Raw genomic sequence first — 20,919 nt, 5'->3', positions numbered from 1 at the left:
ACTTAAGAGAATTGGTCCTTCAGATGTCTTTTCTAAGCTAAATTAGTCTGTAACAGCCTTTATTCCCTCAGCTTGTTTAAAGTATGTTACAAAACATAGAAAACCCCACCACCTAGTAGCCAAATTCTCCTTTAGTATTACTAAGGGTTTTTTATGTTGTCTGCTAGTTCAGTTACCTTATTAGAAAGAAAATGTGGTGGAATGATACATACTGCTTCTGTTTGTTAATCTTCTCATCTTCCATGTAGTCCTTACATATTTTCTCCTACTCATAGAATAGAATGAAACAAAACAAAACAAATAAAGCTGACTAGCTTACTAGAAGTCTAGTTTCTCTCCAACCCCCCATAAAAGTATTTTATCTTTATCCTTTAATCTTCCACGTACTCCACAAGTTCTGGATAACAATTGCTAGCTGTCAGCATAATCTTGGGCAGCTGTTTGTATATCTCAAGGATTTGTTTGTCCATGTCGAGGCCTTTGCTTGTACCTGGCAGTATTTTCAAGAACCTTGACCTTGATACATCTGCGCTCTCAGGCATCTTGCCTTCTAAATAGTGTCCTGGTGCTTTAGCAGGTAAGGGGCATGGAGGTTTGGAAACTTGTGAAAATCTACTGTGCTGGCTAAGAAATTGTCAAACTTCCTGGGAAGATGGAGTCCCCACTCCCTCTTTCCCTCTTTATCCTCTTGCATGCAGAAATATGCCTATTAAATGCATTCTATTCCAGCCTGCTGAGATGCTCTCATTTTCACCTTGAAATACAGAGCATCTTCCAATGTGAGAAATAAGTCAGATGGAGTCAGAAATAGAAGCCCAGAGCAGGCAGTATGGAAAGCCAGCTCAGTTCTATATGCCTCTCCAAGGACAGGGTACCTGAAAGGAAGGTCTTGTGTTAACTTTCTTATGAGATCCAAACCCTCACCAGGATCTGGCATTTTATACATGTACAGGAATTAAATGAAAGACTAAATACATAGATTTACTATGATTCATCACCTTCTAGTTTGTTTGGGGTGGTTTTTTGTGGTTTTGGTTTGGTTTGGTTTGGCTGTTTGCTGTTTGTTTGGGTCTTGGTAGAGTTTACTTGGACAGGGCTTTTGCACATACACAGAAATAAGTAAATAATCTGCAAACCTTAGAAATTAGCCAGGGTCAAATCCCAAACTTAACTGAAGATCTCTTTAAAATCATGAACCTAAACCAGATCCATATTCCATGTCTCTGTTGAACAAATAAGCCTACTGCAGAATGTTTAAGGGAGTGATATTTAGTACAGAAAGGTAAGCATATCTGTATGAGATATCTGATATAAGGCATCCATCATTGTGCCTTTGATCAACTAAACAGAACATCTTTCCCACCTCAGAGAAGCTGACGTCTGGATGTTGGGTTTTGTCTACTGTAAGAGACATAAGATCCAGAATTTTCAGGCTGCATGATGCCTGCCCTTGGTAACTGCTCATGCCTGATGATTCAGGGACTATACAGAAAATCAAGGCAGAAGAAAATCTTTAAACTTTGAGAGCTATTTTTGGGTTGCTGCCATGATCTCCAATGGTATGACTAACATCTAGCACATTACTTATGGTAACTCTAAGGCACAGGGAGCGCAGATTTCAACATCTAGTCTGTTTTAATTGATTATTTTTTTTTTTAATGCTAAGTTCCTATTGCAGAGATAGGAGCTAGATCAGTAAATTACTTTTAGTAATCAGGTTACTAAAATATATTAAATGAAGATTATTAGAGTAGTAATTTATACTCAAGATATTCTTAACCGCATAAGCTGATTTTGACTAGACTCATAACACAAATTTAGACAAAAATCTAGCTTCAGGTTGCTGTTCAGAAGCATAATGTCTGGAGATTTCCAAAGTATTCACCCAAACTTAGCTATCCACAGATGAGTATTCTTCTAGCCTAGTCTGTAACAGTTAAACACTAGACATGCCCTTGCCTGCCTGATTTGTGAGGCTCAGATTACTCTGTTAGGGAGAGTATGAACTAAAATCAGCTAGAGATGGTTTTAATTCAAATGATCCATGTGGAGTTGTCTTCTTGAAGGATGTAAAATCAGCTTCCCTAGTTTTTGGAGTATTTTCCTGACCACTAACTTATACTATCTTGTGAGATATAGAAGCTTCACCTCTGTAACACTTTATTTAACAGCTGTGGATATTTCACTGACACAGCTTTATAGCCAAGTGGTTTATTCACATCTGGACAGTGAGAAAGCTGCACTCCAAGTCCCATTTTCAAAAATATTTAAGTAATTTCTTTTAAGCAGCATTTAGAAAGATCCTGGACCACATTTTATCCCTTTCTTTGAGAGCATATAACAGATTCAGTACTTTATTTCTGTAATCTAATGAGTATCAGAAGACAGGTGACTACATAATCATGTAGACTGAGAAGGGGCTAGACCCCAAATAAAACCAGTGAGGACACAAGGATTAGCTAATAGTAGTCACATGGACATTGCTAAGGCAGTAATATACCTGTGCTTGGCAAATTTTCCCTGTTGATACGCCTAAGGATTTTATCAGTTCTCTTGCATCTCAAAATAAATATTCATTAGCGTGGTCTTTTCAGACAAGAGAGGATTTACAAAAATTATGTCTATGAAGTGTTGAAATTATGTGTAAATTCAGACTGCATCCAACAAACCACTTCATCTGGAAAAGACAAAAAAAAAAATTGCTGCAAATACTGAAATACTCTATTTCAGTATTTTTAAAGGAAAATATTTAATTTCAAAAAATTCACCTAAAGGCTTAGCTCTAATTTTATTTAACCACATTTTTCACCTTTTTTTTTCTTTTTTTCTTTTTTAAGATGAAACTAAGTTGACAAGAAAGGAAATAAGAGAGAGCTAAGAGAAGGATTTTATTCACATATATGAGAACCAAAAGAAGCTACTTAAGGTTGAAGTGTACAAGTTTACTGTCATAAATAAAAAAATCCTTAAAAAGTCAAATCACAACTTGACACAAATTTTGCCTAAGACACTTCACAGCAAAATCCATGATTCAGCAGGATAGAGCATACGTTCACATGTTCAGGAAAAGGGCCAAACCACAGGTAGGAGAACAGACCATCTTTGCTAATAATCTAACTCTCACAGCCGCATGATAAGCCAGCACTGAGATTTATTTATTTCTTCTCAAAATTAAAAACCTGAGAATACAGAGAACAGCAAACCTAGAAGAAAAGCATTTCCTTATATGTCCTTCTGTTTTGTTCAGGTAGAGTCAAATAGTTACGCTCAGGTAGTGTTTTCTTTTTTAAAACTAAATATTTAGAACACAAAGCCAGGAAATGTTTAATATCATTCTGAAAAACCGACTTGTACAGAGTTCAATTATATTTATTATTTAACAAGCAATGGCAAAACTTATTTTAGGTTCCTCAGAGCATTTCAGATACTATCAGGCTTTCTAGAGATAAGAGTAACAGGATTACTAAGGATGCCAATACTACAGAGCAGAATTAAAAACTACAATGAATATGGCTATTACTATCACTTTAGAACTATGATACAATCTACTACGCTTTCTTAACAAGTTAATGAAATTCTTCGTCCCACACACACAAAGAATCTGCATTATAATAAAGTTATTAATGAAAATAACTCAACCTTCCAGAGGAATAGAAAAGGATCACTGGCAAAAAAGGCAGGTATAATTCACTTATTCAACAATCATACTATTGTTTTGTAAACAATACAAATTTTTAAAAGGCTTATCACTTCATGCTGTACACAGATCTTTTGTAAAATGTTGGTGCATGGATTTCTCTGATAGTCTAAACCAGTTTTTAGAAGCTAAATTTTGCTTGTAATCTGTAATAGGAATGTCACTACAGCAACAAAAACCCAAGTCCTATTTCAAGAGTAACGAGCAAGGTTTACAAGCTTAAAAAAATTCTAATGCCAACAGCTGTTGTTTTTCATTTATTATAGTTTAATATAATTTCAGAATTCCCTTTGCTTTAAGACCAATGACTTTTTAAGGTGTAAAACATATCTGATTCTTCTTACTTTATACTGAAGGACAGACTGATTTGTTACAAGTTTTGTCTCACGTATTAAAAATTAAGCAATAAGGCACAATGTGGAGGAGCGATTATCTGATGATAACCCCAGCTTCCTGAAATTGCTTTATTGCAAATATAAATACATTTTAGATTGTTCATTGGATACTAAGGGCATTAGCATGCTCAGAGAGTTTAATCTGTCCCTTTAGAATATTAAATTCATAAGGCTTTTTTTTTTTCCTGTCTAAGCTATTTTTTAATGTGCAAGAGAGGACTTCATATATTCAAGGAATACTGTAACTGGCTGGTGCCTACTCCACTGAGGAGATTAGTTTACAAGCACTGTACAGTTCTGCTAAAACTACTTCTCAACAGTTGAAAATGTCAATAGTATATTTTCCCAGCCCTGTAAACACATTTTGATACATAATATAAACTTTAATGGTAGTTTTAAGACACCTCTGGGAGTATGGTTATTTAAGCAGTAAGATACAGCAGGGTGTGAATTATAGTATAATAATTCCCTACCAACTGAAATGTTAGGCATGAGGCCAAAGGCCAAGGGACCAATGAACACACTAGGTGTGAATTATGACATCATAAGTCGCACTTTGGAGTGACTTACTGACATTAGAGAAATATTTAAAATATGTTCTAATGAAACTAGATTATTCCTATAATCCTAATTTTTTAACAGAATATCCTGAAAAATCTTCCCTAGTAAAAAGTTAGTCATTACACAACCTGGAATCAATTAAAAACAAACAAACAAGAAATAAAAATGTCTCATATTTTCTGCTGCTTCATTTATCACATTGCACTCTGGTAACATGCTTTAAGGAAGAGTCCAGAGCCTGTATGTCTTACCCAAGTCTGAAACAAATAGAACAAAGGTCTTCTGCACAGGGGGGACAATCTGCTTTGCTTATTGTCTGGAGAATCAGATTGCCTGAATTACATTTGTACTGGTTGCTTCTATGTAACTGTATTGATGAAATGATAGAAAATCTACATACCTTTTTTCCACACTTGGTTCATACGGCTGTAGCAGGGCAGAGACTTTGAAAGAGTAGTGAAAAGGTTCCCTAGACCTCATCTGGATTCCTGCAGCTAAGACTGACTGTGACTCTAATACAATTTTTACTAAGGATTGCAAATAGTATAATGTGCATTTGTACTATTTCCCATTTAAAAGTCCATTTTAAGCTCCATTTGAGAAATACATTTTTGGCCTTCAAGTGAAGCCATGACACCAACCTCACCTTACCTATCACTAGCATAGTGACTGGTAATACACTTTCTGCCACAGTACAGATCTTGTTGTGAGCTGAACTGGCTCCTCAGTCAGTTTTAAGATCTTGTCCTAAACCTTCAGGCTGCTCCAGATAGATTGCCACCAGTCATCAAGCTGGCATTAGAGTTAGCAATATGATAGAGCTTATGAGAAGGCTATTTGCCAGGCACATCTGAGGAGTGACTAGCCTGAGGGCATGTCTGCATGTCTCAGTGCAGTGAGGTGTTCAGGAAGGCTAAGCTAGCTGGGCAGATATTGTTATGGCTATGTATAGTAATGCTGTGCCATGTAGGGATAACAACTTGTATCCTGGAAGCAATGTAGTTGCAAGGTCAGGTTAATTAGCTCTCTTGCATCCAGTTCTGGGGACATACAGTTTCTCTCTCACACAGGGATGTCTCTGCGTCCCTGATTATCTGAGTTATGGAACAGAAACCACAATTCCTCCAGACAAAGACTTATTCTGACATAATTGTTAAGCAGTTGAGAGTTGTTTTCTGCATAACGCACAGTGGTTAGCTGCTCCTCCTGGATTAAGTCACAATCTATAGTCATTTACATCAGCTGAAGGTAAGAATGTGAGGCTGGAGTTCCTGTTTCTTGATGAAATAGAAATGGGTAATATTACAGAGAGGACTTCTGTGAAGCTAGCAGAAGGTAACATTCTGAGCTAACCCAGTGCCTCCCCTTCCCTGTCCACTCAAAATATCCATTTTAATCTCCAGCAAGAGGATATGCTTAATTCAGCCTACATCTTGATGATACTCGTGGGAACAATTTCAGTTTTGCTGCTTTCCTGTAAAAACAAACAAGCAAGCATGTGATTGCTTTTTGCCATTTGGCCCTGGTGAAGCTGCTGTCAAACATGATGAAAAAACCTACATCTCTGAGTAGATTTTTTTCCTTTCACAACAATTTCTGACCGAGAGTGAGCTCGCTCTTTTTTTCAACCTAGCTTACATTTGACAGCATTAGTTTTACACTCACTTGTAAAGTTACAAGCATTTTTTTCCTGTATCCCAATAGGAATGGGGCAAACAGCCAAGAAAAGTGTTTCACATTGGCTCTACATACTACTACAACTTAAAATAAGCAGTCCTTGAAAAAATACTTGTGTGTATGTATATAAATTGCACCTTTAAATGGAAAAGCAGTTATTTCAAAGACTGCTGAGCAGTTGCTAACCAGTTTACAGCAGCATGTTTTTCACAAATTATTACTGCTCAGAACTTATGTTCACTAACTAGAATGCCCCATTTTCTGAAACCATTTCATTACATGAAGTTTGAGGTATAAATTCATCACTCTACAACCATCAGGACATAATCCTCTCCATAAAGCCTTCTGGCTTGTGATGGTAAATCACAGCCCTATTTTCATACCTCATTACCATTATGTATCTTTCCACTGACACCTGACCTTATGCATAATCAGGTATGAATTTCAAACCACACTTATAATATAAAGGAGTGCCTCATTATTTTACACAACCCAGAATGAAACAAAATTTGAGGTGTCAGTGCAGAATTCACAGTTCACACATTCAGAAACACAGATCCATGGAACTGAAGTCATGCTCTCTAATTCACATCTGCGAACAGCATCAAACCATACCTTGCATATAGGAGCTTTGCAAGAATTTGAGCATTGGAATTTAGAAAAGATATTGCCAGTTCTGAAAAAAACAACACAGTGTTGGAACTGTTTGGGATGTTATTAAAGATAAACTATGAAAGGAAAACGTGAGTACGGTATTTATTACCTGTATTTTGAAGGAAGAATGACAGCACCAATTGCATAAAGTTATAAAACACCAGTAATAAACATGTAAATAATCTTCGGGTTTGCAATGCCAATAGAACACAGACATCTACAAAGAAATATATATATGTATACAGGTAATATAATAAAACCATTCATTAGGGACCAAGAAACATCATATTTTTGTACTATATAAAGCAGCTGTACAATGTGCACAAAGACTTTCTTGATCTTTCTGAAATGCCTGTCAGTCACTTCTCCCTATTGTTTAACACAGTTTCTTCATTGTCCATGGGAGAACTCAAAGTGACTGTCTTGTGCTTTTAAACTAAATACTTATAGTGCAGTTTGTCTCCATATATATAAACACACACATATATATACACTCATGGATGCACACATACATATATGTGTGCGTATATACATATGAAAAGATCAAACACACACACATGCACACACACACACGACAGATCTAAATAACTCCTCCATCCTGTGCTCTTGAATGAGTGCTTATAAAAATGTCCCTGCACACTTCGTGAGGGGAAGAAAACTTGCTGATTGTGCAGCTTGATTTCATTAGATGGTTTCACTCCTAACAGTCTGCAGGCATATACATATGAATCATATGGTGGTATCCCATATGCCTGAAGAGAGTCTTTTGCAGGAGGTATCTTCTACCTTCTTTAACAGCGTTGGCTTTTTACATGGGGGCGGAGGTGGAGCTGTGATTCTTTGCTCAGTGTCATGCAAGATTTGCTGCCAGTCTTCTCTCTCTTCACAGAGCTTTCTCCTCCAATCTAGAAGCTCTTGCAGAGCCACACTCTCATTCTCTGAAAGTCTAAGCTGATGAATAACCTGTTAATGAGAAGTAAATAATAATAATAATAATATAAAAGGTGGATATAGTTAATTCTCCTGGCAGTGTAAAAATTGCAGTGTCCATGATGAATGATACTTCATACAGGATCCTCTGCCTCTTTTGTCATAGATGTAATCTTGTGGGCTAGGCAGATTCAGGTCTCATTTACTTATCTCTTTTATAGTAAAGAGCACAGTGACATATATAATGTCATATAAAAAATAATGACCTTTGGCAAAGTAACCTTTCCTTCTCGTAAGAGGTTTTATACTGCCAGTCCCCTTGTGAGGAGGGAACCGTCTTCTGCCCTCCATCCAATATTTGCAAAAGACAACATGGATCATTCTAAGCTTATCTACACATTCTAGTACAATGATGAATGGAAATCCTGAGACTGCCACATTAGATGGTGAGTGGCTGTGAGTGCTTCCATTCTAATAATTAAATAAATAAATGCATGCAGGTAATCACTCAAGTTCTACACTTCTGAGGGAAAGCTGCTCTCATTCTTACTACACCTGAAACAAAACAGATCAAACAACCCTGTTAGCAACTTGAAGAAATCTTATCTTCCAAAAGAATTTAAAAACTGTGCTTAACTTGCTGCCCCCAGTCCCTATTTAATACTTCACAATGAAAATAGAAAAAATAATAAATTAGAATGGTATCATTTTAATCCCACGTCAAAGTCACCAAACTGAAGTTGTACAAAGAAGGTGCCAAAAATGAAACAAATGGAAAAAACTCCCTTATGTCAGCAAAGGGTTCATGAACACAATCCTCTGAAACACACACACCAGACTGCCTACAGTGATGAACAGTCCACGTTTCTAACAACTTGGTCTTTAAATTGTCATCATATAATACTCAGAAAATTCTTCTTTATGCAGAGCAAATAGCAGTTGCATGAGCAATAACATGTTTTACTTACATGTAAATATCCAAATAGCCATAACTGAGAAACTATAACCTGCTTTGCTGCTTAGAATTAGTGATGCTATTTGTTACAGATAGGCACTGTCCACAGAACCATGGTCCAGCCAAAGAATAGATTAACAATTTAATATATAGTTTCACTTGGCCTGAAAGTATTCATGAATTCATCCTGAAGTAGCCAAACAGTTCTGTACCAGATTAATAATTCATCTAGAAGAAAATGTTACCTCTAATTTAACTTTTCTGTTCCAATGGTTATTTATTTTGTTCAAGTCACTTTGAAGACATCATGACAGCACAAGCCCACAAAGCTACGAAATCTGTCTCAGCATCCTTTAAAACTATTTATCACCTATGAAGTGTATCAACACCTAAAGAAGGTAGTGAGCTCTATTTTCCTGGGGGCATTCTGTAGCAGACAAGGCCTATCTCTAATGAATACAAACCAAACCCATCCTAGCAGCTAATGGCTCATGTCCCTTACTCTGCTACCTACCTTCCTTCTTAAGGATACCACAGGGGCACCTGTAACAGACACCTGTGACATGACTCCAAAGGCCATACTTCACCTTACACAATGGGCTCACATGAGTAGTATGGCTATTCTTGTCAAGATTGCATTTATAACCCTTATCATAATAAGAGATGGCTGCAAGTTACCATGATAGAGAAACTGATGTGTTATCCCCTTAAATGCTCATGAGATGCTATGCATGTGACTGGCTCCAGTTACATGGAGGACTGAGTGACATGAAGGTCATATTGGTCACTGATGGGCAGTGAGGTTCCTGGGGTAGAAGACTTGCCTGTGGTTCCTCACATTTGTCCATGGAATTGTGACTACCTGAGTACAGAAGCCTATGTCTGCCCTGTGCAAGTAAGATCTTTCATGCATGCTGTCAGAGCAGGAAAGAGCCTTTACATGGAGATACCTGAAGAATGATGAGGAATCTGCTTAAATTCTGGTTGCTTGGTACTTAAACAAAATAAAATACATTGACCTATATAATGTCTTAATAAAAAGCATTTTAATTTCATGTGTAGTTGTAAATTCCGTACTTTTAAGAAAAAAAAAAAAAAGAAAAATGGCAAGTGTTTCAAAGACTTAAAGTATATTTTGGTGCCATCCTAATTGCATACCACTATGAAATAAAAAAAATCTTTTGCCATCCTAATTGCATATCACTATGAAATAAAAAAAATCTTTTTACTTTTATGTTTGCTCAAAATGCACCTGGGTATCTCAGCAACTCAAAGGAAAATTAAATGTTCCACAAATACTGTTAGAGGCATATCAGAGGCTTCCTGCATATCAGAGCACATTGCTTTTTTTTTTTTTTTTTTTTTGTCATGGGTAGGAATGATTAGAAGACAACAAATGTCTGAAAATAAGAAATCCAGTCTCTCCAATTAGACATCTTATTTGCATCTGAATGAACCTGTATGAGGCATGCTTTGCAGAAAGGTGCTGGAATGTGCAAAAAGCAACCTGTGCTAGACTGTCATTGCAAGAGTTTCATGTGAAAGAATTTCAGAGATAAACAACCCAAGACATATCTGAACACTGGTAGATAAGTAGAATTAAAAGAAAATCTATCTTTTGAAACTGTGTGTTATTGAATACACTCAGGTGACAAAGGTTTGACAGTGTGACTCTAATGATGTACAGAGGGATCATCAATTTGGAAAGATGGATAAAGTATCCAAATAGAGACACTGCCGCTGCTATTCTAAGAAACCTGAAGGCACACAGGTGCAGGGTGAAAGGAGAGTATACTTTGTCTGGGTAAGGCAATTGACAAATGTGTCCTATTTATAGCTTGTAGGCACCAGAGAAGCTTTATTATACTGACCCTGCTTATGCAAGCTGTAAATTCATGTTGCATCAGCAGTTTCACTATAGAGCTCAATTTCCAGTGTATAATGGACAAATGTTGGTCCAGTCTGCAAATTAGTGTTTTAATCAAGGATGGAAAAGTATCTCAAGTTTTTATTCATTATGCATTCAATTTAGTAAGATGGAAAAAGTTTGTATTTCAGCCTGGTTGAAGGACATGAGATGGAAATGCAGCGGAAATGAAATGGGCAAAAATGCACAAGCAACAGTAGAGCTTTAACTTAATCAACTCATTTAATTAGATCTATTTGAGTAACATGATATCTATTATCTTTTCCACTCATGATTAGACTTGTGACATGCTAAAAATTTATTTTACATATTAATTATAGAAAATATTTACTGAATATTTTACATTAAGCATAACGTGAACCAGCAAGCTATGTTTCTTAATTTTTATTCTATATCCCCAGGAGGTGTCTTGCGAAGGGTGAGTGAGGTGTATAGAAATTTATTTCTGATATATTCAGTGAAAACTGAGCAAACAACTTTAACCATTAATAGTCAGAGGTGTTACCAGCTGTAGACCCAGGATTTCCCTACTCAAAGTCAATAGTCAATTGGAAATGAGCAACATAACATTTGGGCTAGACCTACAAAATCATATAACATCTGTACACCTAGCTTTAAACAGCCTTCCCATCCTGTGGAAACACCATCCCAGCTTAGTATCCAGAGTCCTTACTGAGCAATCAAGAAAACCTGTAGTGTCAAAGACACTTGAGACACAGGGGTGTGCAGAGTTCCTAAAGCTATTCGCTGGACACTGCAACAGATTGAATTAGTTAAACAAGATCCGTACATTCCAATGCAAAATAAGGCAAGATTGGCCATTTTGGTTGGCTAGCTGATTGGGACCGCTGCTTCGGGACCGCTCCGCTTGAACTGTGAGTTTTTCTTGGTTTTTTTTTTGCCTTCCTTTCGGGGTTTTGCGGGTTGGGAGGACTCCCGGTAGGGGGGAGCCGGCAGGATCGTGCTCTCGCGAGCCTGCACGGGAACGGGAGCCTGACGTCAGCCGCGGCAGTTTTAAATCCCGCCCGGGCTGTGCGCGCGGCGCCAGTTTGGTTCGATAGCCTACCGGCTGCTTGCAAAACAAAAAACAACCAAAAAAAAACTCAAACGTTGCACCATGGCTGTCACTCGGATGAAGGGTAGAAAAGCAGCATCTGCCCAGACAGAGGTTTTTTACCAGCATGCTGGAGTCCAAGCTGCCAGCTGCAGAGAGTGCTTCAGCTTGGCACTTGGAATACAAGGGGAGGGAGAGGACATCTGTGTCAGGTGTGACCAGGTGAACTTTCTCCTCAGCCTGGTGACAGAGCTGAAGGACAAAGTGGCCGAGCTGAAGGAGGAGGTATCCAGGCTGAGGACAATAAGGGAAAGTGAAAGGGAGTTAGAATTGTGGGAGAAGGCTCTGCAGATCTCCCCTGCTGAGGGAAGGGTCCCTGGAAATGAAGAGGGATGGATACAGGTCCCTGCCAGGGGTGGCAAGAGAAATCCACCCCGACCCTCTCCTCCTCCTCCGCTGCCCTTGCAGAATAAGTAGGCTGAGGGCAGTGGGGATGAGAGGGCTGAGGCTGAGGAGCAGCCATCCAGAGGGGAGCCTAAGGCCAAGCGGTCCCCACCAGCTATAACGACTAGCTCCACAAAGAAAAGGAGAAGGGTTATAGTTGTTGGGGACTCTCTCCTGGGGGGTACTGAGGGACCCATATGTCGTCCCAACCCATCCCACAGGAAGGTCTGCTCCCTACCTGGGGCGCAGGTTAGGGACATTGCAAGGAGACTCCCAAAGTTAATCCAGCCCTCTGACTATTGCCCTCTGCTGGTAATACAGGCTGGGAGTGATGAGATTGACAAGAAGGGCACCAGGGCGATTAAGAAGGAGTTCAGGGCCCTTTGACAATTGATTGATGGGGCAGGAGCTCAAGTGGTGTTCTGCTCAGTTCCCTCAGTGGCAGGGGTGTACACTGAGAGGAATGGGAGAACCCATACCATCAACAATTGGCTCAGGGGATGGTGCCAGCGGCGGAACTTTGGGTTCCTTGATCATGGGACAACTTTCACTGCACCTGACCTGGTGGGTCCTGATGGAATGCATCTATCTAGAAGAGGTAAGAGAGTCCTGGCACTGGAGTTGGCAGGGCTCATTAGGAGGGCTTTAAACTAGTTCTGAAGGGGGTGGGTGAGGCAATCGGTCCCTCTGCAGATGAAAGAGTAGGGCACAAATTAGGGGCAATTGAGAAGTCGGGAGCCCAGCTGCGATGCATGTACACCAATGCACGCAGCCTGGGCAATAAGCAAGAGGAGTTGGAGGTCCTGATCCATCAGGGCAACTATGGTACAGTCGCCATCTCAGAAACTTGGTGGGACAACACCCACGATTGGAGTGCTACACTGGGGGGCTACAGGCTCTTTAGGAGAGACAGGTGAGGGAGAAGAGGAGGAGGGGTGGCTCTGTATATTAGGGAGTCACTCTCTGCCACACAACTTGAGGTGGAAGATGAGGGAGTTGAGAGCCTGTGGGTTAAAATCAGAGGGCAGCCTAACAAATCTGACATCCTGTTTGGAATCTGTTACAGACCACCCAACCAGGATGAGGAGGCTGATGAATTGTTCTACAAGCAACTGGAGGCCATCTCAAGATCATCAGATCTTGTCCTTGTCAGCGACTTCAACCTCCCAGATATCTACTGGGAACTTAATTCAGCAGAGAGGAGGCAGGCCAGAAGATTCCTGGAGTGAATGGAGGACTGCTTCCTGACACAGCTGTTAAGCAAGCCTAACAGGGGACAGGCTCTGCTTGACCTGCTGTTCTGCAATAGGGAAGGGCTGGTGGGAGATGTGATTGTGGGAGGCTGCCTAGGGTGCAGTGACCACGAGATAGTGAAGTTTTCAATATGCAGGGAGATAGGGAGGAGCACCAACAGAACCTTCACCTTGGACTTCCAGAGGGCAAACTTCAGCCTGTTTAAGAAACTTATTTGTAAAGTCCCCTGGGTACCAGCCCTCATGAACCAAGGGGTTCAGGAGGGTTGGAGCTACTTCAAACAGGAGCTCTTGAAGGCACAGGAACTGGCAGTTCCCACATGCCGAAAGGTGAGCCGGCAGGGAAGGCGACCGGCCTGGATGACCAAGCAGCTCCTGGAGGATTTAAGGGGGAAAAAGAGGCTGTATCACCTTTGGAAGGAGGGGAAGGCTTCTCGAGGTATGTTCAAGGAAGTTGTTAGATTATGTAGGAATAAAATTAGGGAGGCAAAGGCCCAGTTGGAACTGAAGCTGGCCACCTCTGTGAAAGATAATAAAAAGCATTTTTACAAATATATTAACAATAAGAAGAAGGGCAGGAAGAACCTGCACTCCCTATTGGACCTGGAGGGGAACACAGTGACTGAAGACAAGGAAAAGGCTGAGGTCCTGAACACCTTCCTTGCCTCAATTTTTAAGAGCAAGGCAGGAGTTCAGGACGAGTGGCCTCCTGAGCTGGGTGATGGGGTCAGGGAGCAGTGTAGTGCCCCGGTAATCCATGAGGAATTAGTTCGGGACCTGCTGAGCCACTTGGACACTCACAAGTCCATGGGACCAGATGGGATCCATCCTAGGGTGCTGAGAGAGCTGGCAGATGAGCTGGCCAAGCTGCTCTCCATCATTTTCCTCCAGTCCTGGCTCACCGGTGAGGTCCCAGATGACTGGAAACTGGCCAGTGTGGTCCCCATCCACAAGAAGGGTCGGATGGAGGAACCTGGAAAACTACAGGCCAGTCAGCCTGACCTCAGTGCCAGGGAAAGTGATGGAGCAGATTATCCTGGCAGCAATAACTGCACACCTGAAGGATGGCCAAGGGCTCAGGTCCAGCCAACATGGACTTAGGAAGGGCAGGTCCTGCCTCTCCAACCTGATCTCCTTCTATGATCAGGTGACCTGTCTGGTGGATGTGGGGAGGCCTGTGGATGTGGTCTACCTGGACTTCAGCAAGGCCTTTGACACCGTCCCCCAGAGCAAACTGCTGGCTAAGCTGTCAGCCCGTGGCTTGGACCACTACACTTTGTGCTGGGTTAGGAACTGGCTGGAGGGCCAAGCCTAGAGAGTGGTGGTGAATGGTGCCACATCCAGCTGGCGGCCTGTCACCAGTGGCATCCCCCAGGGATCAATGCTGGGCCCTGTCCTCTTCAACATCTTCATTGATAATCTGGATGAGGGGGTCGAGTCAGTCATCAGCAAGTTTGCAGATGACACCAAGTTAGGAGCAGATGTTAGTCAGTTAGAGGGTGGAAAGGCTCTGCAGAGGGACCTCGACTAACTGGACAGATGGGCAGAGTCCAATGGGATGGCATTTAACAAGTCCAAGTGCCGAGTGCTGCACTTTGGCTACGGCAATCCCATGCAGAGCTACAGGCTGGGGTCGGAGTGGCTGGAGAGCTCCCAAACAGAGAGGGACCTGGGTGTGCTGATCGAAAGCCACCTGAATATGAGCCAGCAGTGTGCCCAGGTGGCCAAGAGGGCCAATGGCGTCCTGGCCTGCATTAGGAATAGTGTGGCCAGCAGGAACAGGGAGGTCATTGTGCCCCTGTACTCTGCTCTGGTTAGGCCGCACCTTGAGTACTGTGTCCAGTTCCAGGCCCCTCAGTTTAAGAAGGACATCGAAACACTTGAACATGTCCAGAGATGGGCAACAAGGCTGGTGAGAGGCCTTGAACACAAGCCCTATGAGGAGAGGCTGAGGGAGCTGGGATTGTTTAGCCTGGAGAAGAGGAGGCTCAGGGGTGACCTCATTGCCCTCTACAACTACCTGAAGGGTGGTTGTAGCCGGGAAGGGGTTGGTCTCTTCTCCCAGGCAACCAGCACCAGAACAAGGGGACACAGTCTCAAGCTGCACCAGGGGAGGTTTAGACTCGAGGTGAGAAGGTAGTTCTTCACCGAGCGAGTCGTTCATCATTGGAATGGGTTGCCCAGGGAGGTGGTTGAGTCACCGTCCCTGGAGGCGTTCAAGAGGGGATTGGACGTGGCACTTGGTGCCATGGTTTAGTCATGGGGTCTGTGTTGATGGGTTGGACTCGATGATCCTCGAGGTCCTTTCCAACCTTAGTTATACTGTGATACTGTGATAAGATGAATAAAACAAATTTGTAATGAGCAGCCCAGGGAAGAGATCCCAGGGTCTGTTCCTCCCACCTCACTTTTCAATATATTGGAATGCAGAAGTGCTCTCCTTGTGGAACTAGGGATTTTGGTTTGCTACTAACAGCTCAGTTCCATCAGGACAGGCATGGAAGGACTTTAAAATTTATTCAGAGGTTCAAATATATTAAGAAATTAGAAGATATGGATTTAAGTTCTCTCAAGTTAAAAGAGAGTTTCCACATGCTGAGAGGACACTGAGACTATAAGAGGTGGACTCTGAGTGCCAGGAAGAAGGTCTTTGGCTCCTGCACTTAGCGACATCTATGTGTGTTAAATGTGCTAAAGCAAATCTTTCAGAGTGTCTCCCTTGTGATTACAACACACAAGAAATTGTCGAGACAGAGCACTTTTGTTGTATGCTGGCAGCCATGCAAAATCTTAGAGCATTGCTTTGCCTACTGAGTTCTACACATTTAAGTATTGCATAGTCATTGGAGAATGACCCCCTGCATAGTCTTCTGGATTTTGGTGCCCAAATTTCACTTTATGTGAAAGCAGATATACTGGATTTCAACTTTGTCTAGAATCAAGATGATTTGCCATAAGTCAATATACTATTTTAATTGTGGCCTTATTTCTTAGGCTAATTAAAATATTCAGCAACTTTTCTTAAAGTTGAAAGTTTCATATTCTGAAATAATTTGCTATAAAAAGGTATGTCACATAAGACTAATAGGTCCCTTTGAAATAAACTAATTTGAGTTATTTAGAGATTTGGCTCCAGAATCTCAGGAAATCTGCATTAGCAGATCAAATGCCATGACTTTACAGAGGATATTTTGTAACATTCAGAGGAAAGAGCTTATACTGTCAATTTATGTGTTAAACATAATCAACACAGTTTAATCATCAAGCTATGGCTAAAGGACTCATTAAACTGCCTTCCAAGAAGAGATGTATAAATTTGCATTAGTAGATTCGTTTATTTCACATTATTTTGCTCTCTCCCTGACCAAATACAGGGTTCATTTAAAAAAAAATATGTTGTGTTGTGCACTAGTAACATTTTTGGACATTTGGGATTGCAATGATTTTTCTACTACTATTCAACAGGAAAAGAAGTATTTAATTACATTTTTGGATGTTAAAAACACAGATAATTTTGTTTTTAAAAATAATTTGCTTTTGAGTTTTAGTTAAATTCCTGAATATAGACATATAAGCACAATGGAAAGCAGAATTTTAAATGACAGCACAATTTATAGACATGCATAGTAAAAGTGCTCCTGAGACATTTTCATGAGGTAGCAAGTACATATTTTCCCATCAGAGAAATAGTGCAAATTATTTTCTTTAATAGATTTGTCAATGTTAATGCTTTAAAGATGCTTACAACTAATGATTATGGCATGATTAAGGTTCTTTCATTATCATTTTAAATTGTTAGCAATGTTGAAGTCCCATCATGGAATCCATGGGGAGACTGATTCTAGATCAGCAATGATTTTATTTTTCTAGCATTTTATCAGGACCCAAGTGAATTATGCAATAAACATAAAATGTTGATGAAACCCATGGTTTTAACCTTGTCTAGTTTGCAAACTGCCTAAAAATGCAAGCAGAACAGAATTCAGATAATATGTAACTCACAGTTATCTCTGTTAGAGCCCTCAAAAGCATTTCAAAAAGTTCAGTAGGTCTCATGCAGGTCATCACTTTTAAAGACAAGTGAACAGGATATTCTCACTTCTCATTTGAAAATTAATTTTCATTAACCATTTCAGGAAATAATTCTTACTGTATAACATCATTAGCACAAGCAACACATTTTGATTCAACCTGGGACAGGCATGCATCCCTCTCACAAAAAATATTTCTAACTTGTTATAATGGCTCCATCTTTCTCTGTTTTCTTTTTGTTTCTGATAAGGCCCTACACTGACCGCTTCCAAACATACAGGTCACACTTTTTTCTTCAAACTACAGAACAGGCGGAGTGCAACTTCTCAAAAAAGTCTTGACCTTTCAGGTTCAAATAAGTTTGTTTTGCTTTTCTTTGTTACAAAAAAAAAAAAGAAAGAAAAAAAAGCGAAAAAAGCACAAATCCAGAAAGGATTCCTATACAACACTCATCTAAAAATAGATGGGGAAAGCACAGAGTAAACCAGGGGGCATTATGAAGCCCCAGAAAGCATTCAACATGAATCAAATCAATATGTAAATTTGTGTTTGATTGAGAAACCTGCATTGGTTACATAAGACCCCAGCAGGGAGTAGAGCAGCTATGATAAATGAGTTTGCATGCTTCTAAATTGCAATTAAAAATCTTCAAGTGCAAATGTACCACTGGGATCCATGCTGAGTCATGTGAATGTCTTCTGAATTGTGGGACATGCAATGTTTTTGCAAATGAAGACCCAGTGGACCTAATAACTTGTTAACAACAATAAAGCAATTTCAGTTAATCATTCTTTTAAAGTACTTATGATTTTTGTTTGTATTGGAGCAACAATCTCAAAAACAAACAAACAAACAAAAACCTCTTTAAATGAACAGCAAACAGGTTTATTGGAAAGGAGAAAGTGACCGAGAAGACAGGTGCTCTTTCTGGTGTAAATCTGGAATTGCACTAGAGGAGGTATGCCACCTTAAATGGAGTTAAACAAGAGATCCATAACTGAGACATATGTGCATATATATGTGCATATTTTTGATATATCCATGCATATAGCAGTTGCTTTGTTCTAAACAAGAAAACATTTTTTCCTTTCAGCTAAAATTTCTTTTGAAACAATGAGAATAAACTACCTTTTGAATGGGTGTTCTATAGCTGATATAACAAAGGAAGTTATAACTTTGCTGATATTTTAAAACTGGGCATAATGTTAAAAGTAATTTCTTAGTCAAAATAAAACTAAAAAAGAACTACATTTATTAAAATATTCAAATCACTACAAGACCCAGGAAGAAATAAATGCTTTTCCTTTCTGACTAGAATTTTTAAGCTGTCTGTTTTTCGGGTTTTTTTTTTTGGGGGGGAGGAACTTAATTTTATTCCCCAAATATCCATTATGGGGTGACTCTAGAAGCAGAATATTCCTGTGTCAGAGACCACACAGGCATAGTCATCTTTGACTGCCCAGGTCAGCCCTCTGCTACCACCCTCAAGCTTCATCCTGAAAACACAAATTCCATTATTTGCCTTGGTTTGGCTTTCTGAAAGAATTTGCTGGTCATGAAAGAAAAGTCTTCTGAGCTACAAAACAAACTCTGCATGCAGAAGGCTCTTCCTCACAGACCACTGGAAACTGAGTGGTCACACCAGCAAAGAAGCCAGTCCACACCTCTCTGTTTTCCCTAGGCAGCATAGCCTTCTCTTTTTTTGACAGATTCTTAGGCTACACACACCTTTGTTGTGCCCCAGACAGAAGAGTTTTCTATTCCTCATCTGACCACAATTCTATTTATGGTGTAAGCTGTTCCTTCTGAGCAAAGAGACTGCTGAAAGCAATGAGATTTCATGAAATAAGAATTATGGCTTAAGCTATAATGAAACAATAAATACATTCTTCAAGAACATGAAAAGACTCTTCCAATTTTTCATTGTGAGATTTTGGCTTCCATATTATTGCAATCTCCCAACCTGCACTACAGGGTTTAAACAAAATAGAAGACTGCAGATTTTTTAATATATCAGCATGTGAAAAAATAGTCATATTTTTTTATCTTACCTCTGAGCACATGACAGATAAAATATGTTTCAGAAGTGGATAACCAAAAAGCTTATGCCAGGGTGTATTGTACATCTGATATTAAACTACTAGGATGGCAAGCTGGTTACTTATTTGTGTCTTGCTCTGGGAGTATTTCCATAGGACACTGAATGTGTTTGACATCCTCTGATTACAAATAAGCCAAAGTTCAGTCATTAGAAAGCTAAACTGCACAAAGAGAATTTGCACATTTTAATGGGAAATTTTCTACCTTCTCAGGTGGCTGAATCTTCAGGAGACTACAGCTGTGAACTAACTTGCAAAGAAAGTGAGTTTAAAAATGTAGGTCAATTATTATAATTATTTTTATGGAACACAAAAGACCACATTGACTTATGTACAAAGAGCAATATCGTACCTGGAACATCACAGACTTTATAATATTTATTACTCCTTAGTCCCTCTCTTTTATGTCACCACTCTGTGCTCTGTCCTTAGTGTTTTCCCTTCTGTTTTTCTTATCTCCTTTTCGTGTGGCTTTTCCTTCTGCTTCTCCCCTCTCATGTCTGTGTTTAATTCTTCTTTCTAAATCCTCTGTTTTATTATTTACATTCTCTTTCAGTAATTTTATTCTTCCTCCAACCTTCATTCTCTGAATCATTCTTTATCTGATGCCCGTTTTACTCCTCACTCCCACCCCCTACACACACTTCTTACCACTCTAGTCTTTAATCTGCCCCTCACTTCCCATCTGTTCATTATCCCCAGGTTGTCCATCTTATCTCATTACAGTTGCTTCTTGCTGCCCACATAAGAAACAAGGAGTCTTTTTAGCTGGCCTGCTTTTCTTCATTCTGCTGTATCTTTCTCTCACCACATCCCACTTGATAATGATTGTTAATAACAACTTTAAAATATTATTGCCACACCCCCTCCCCCAAGCCCCAAGTCTAGGATCTGTGAGAAAAGACGATGACAGGGCTGCCTAGCTTTTGCGTGAAGTGCCAAAGAGACAGTCTTGCTTTCTTTGACTTTATTACATCTTGCTGACATTCCAGAAAACTTCTATACTTCAATAGTCTTTATCCCCTATCTTTTAAATATAGACTCTCACAGGGGCTATTGAGAACAGAGGAAGCAATAAACAGAGTCTGGGGAAGAGAACCCATTGGACTGGCTATGGAGCTAAGAAATGCTTTTGTGTAAAAGAAAAAGAGCACAGAAGTAATATTTTTTAAAGCAGTGGGGGAGGGGTTTATTTGTTTGAGAGGAAGTTTTGGCATTTAGACCCTGCTAAGCAATTTCAG

General features: G+C 39.9%; 1 protein-coding gene across 1 annotated transcript in view; it reads right to left on the bottom strand.

Moving 5' to 3' along the window:
* Nucleotides 1-3,134: 3,134 nt before the first annotated feature.
* MYO16 (myosin XVI) overlaps nucleotides 3,135-20,919 on the bottom strand; it is a 392,532-nt gene continuing 374,747 nt past the window's right edge. Inside the window, exon 35 of the mRNA XM_068170049.1 lies at nucleotides 3,135-7,947. Within this exon, the coding sequence (XP_068026150.1) occupies nucleotides 7,714-7,947 (234 nt within the window). The 3' untranslated portion in view covers nucleotides 3,135-7,713. The remainder of the gene's footprint in view (nucleotides 7,948-20,919) is intronic.

The sequence above is a fragment of the Melanerpes formicivorus genome, unplaced genomic scaffold (assembly GCF_026170545.1).
Source record: "Melanerpes formicivorus ecotype bairdi unplaced genomic scaffold, bMelFor1.0.p_v2 SCAF_1, whole genome shotgun sequence".
NCBI lineage: Eukaryota > Metazoa > Chordata > Aves > Piciformes > Picidae > Melanerpes > Melanerpes formicivorus.
The sequence above is the reverse complement of the archived record's forward strand: the minus strand, read 5'-3'. Positions and strand labels throughout refer to the sequence as shown.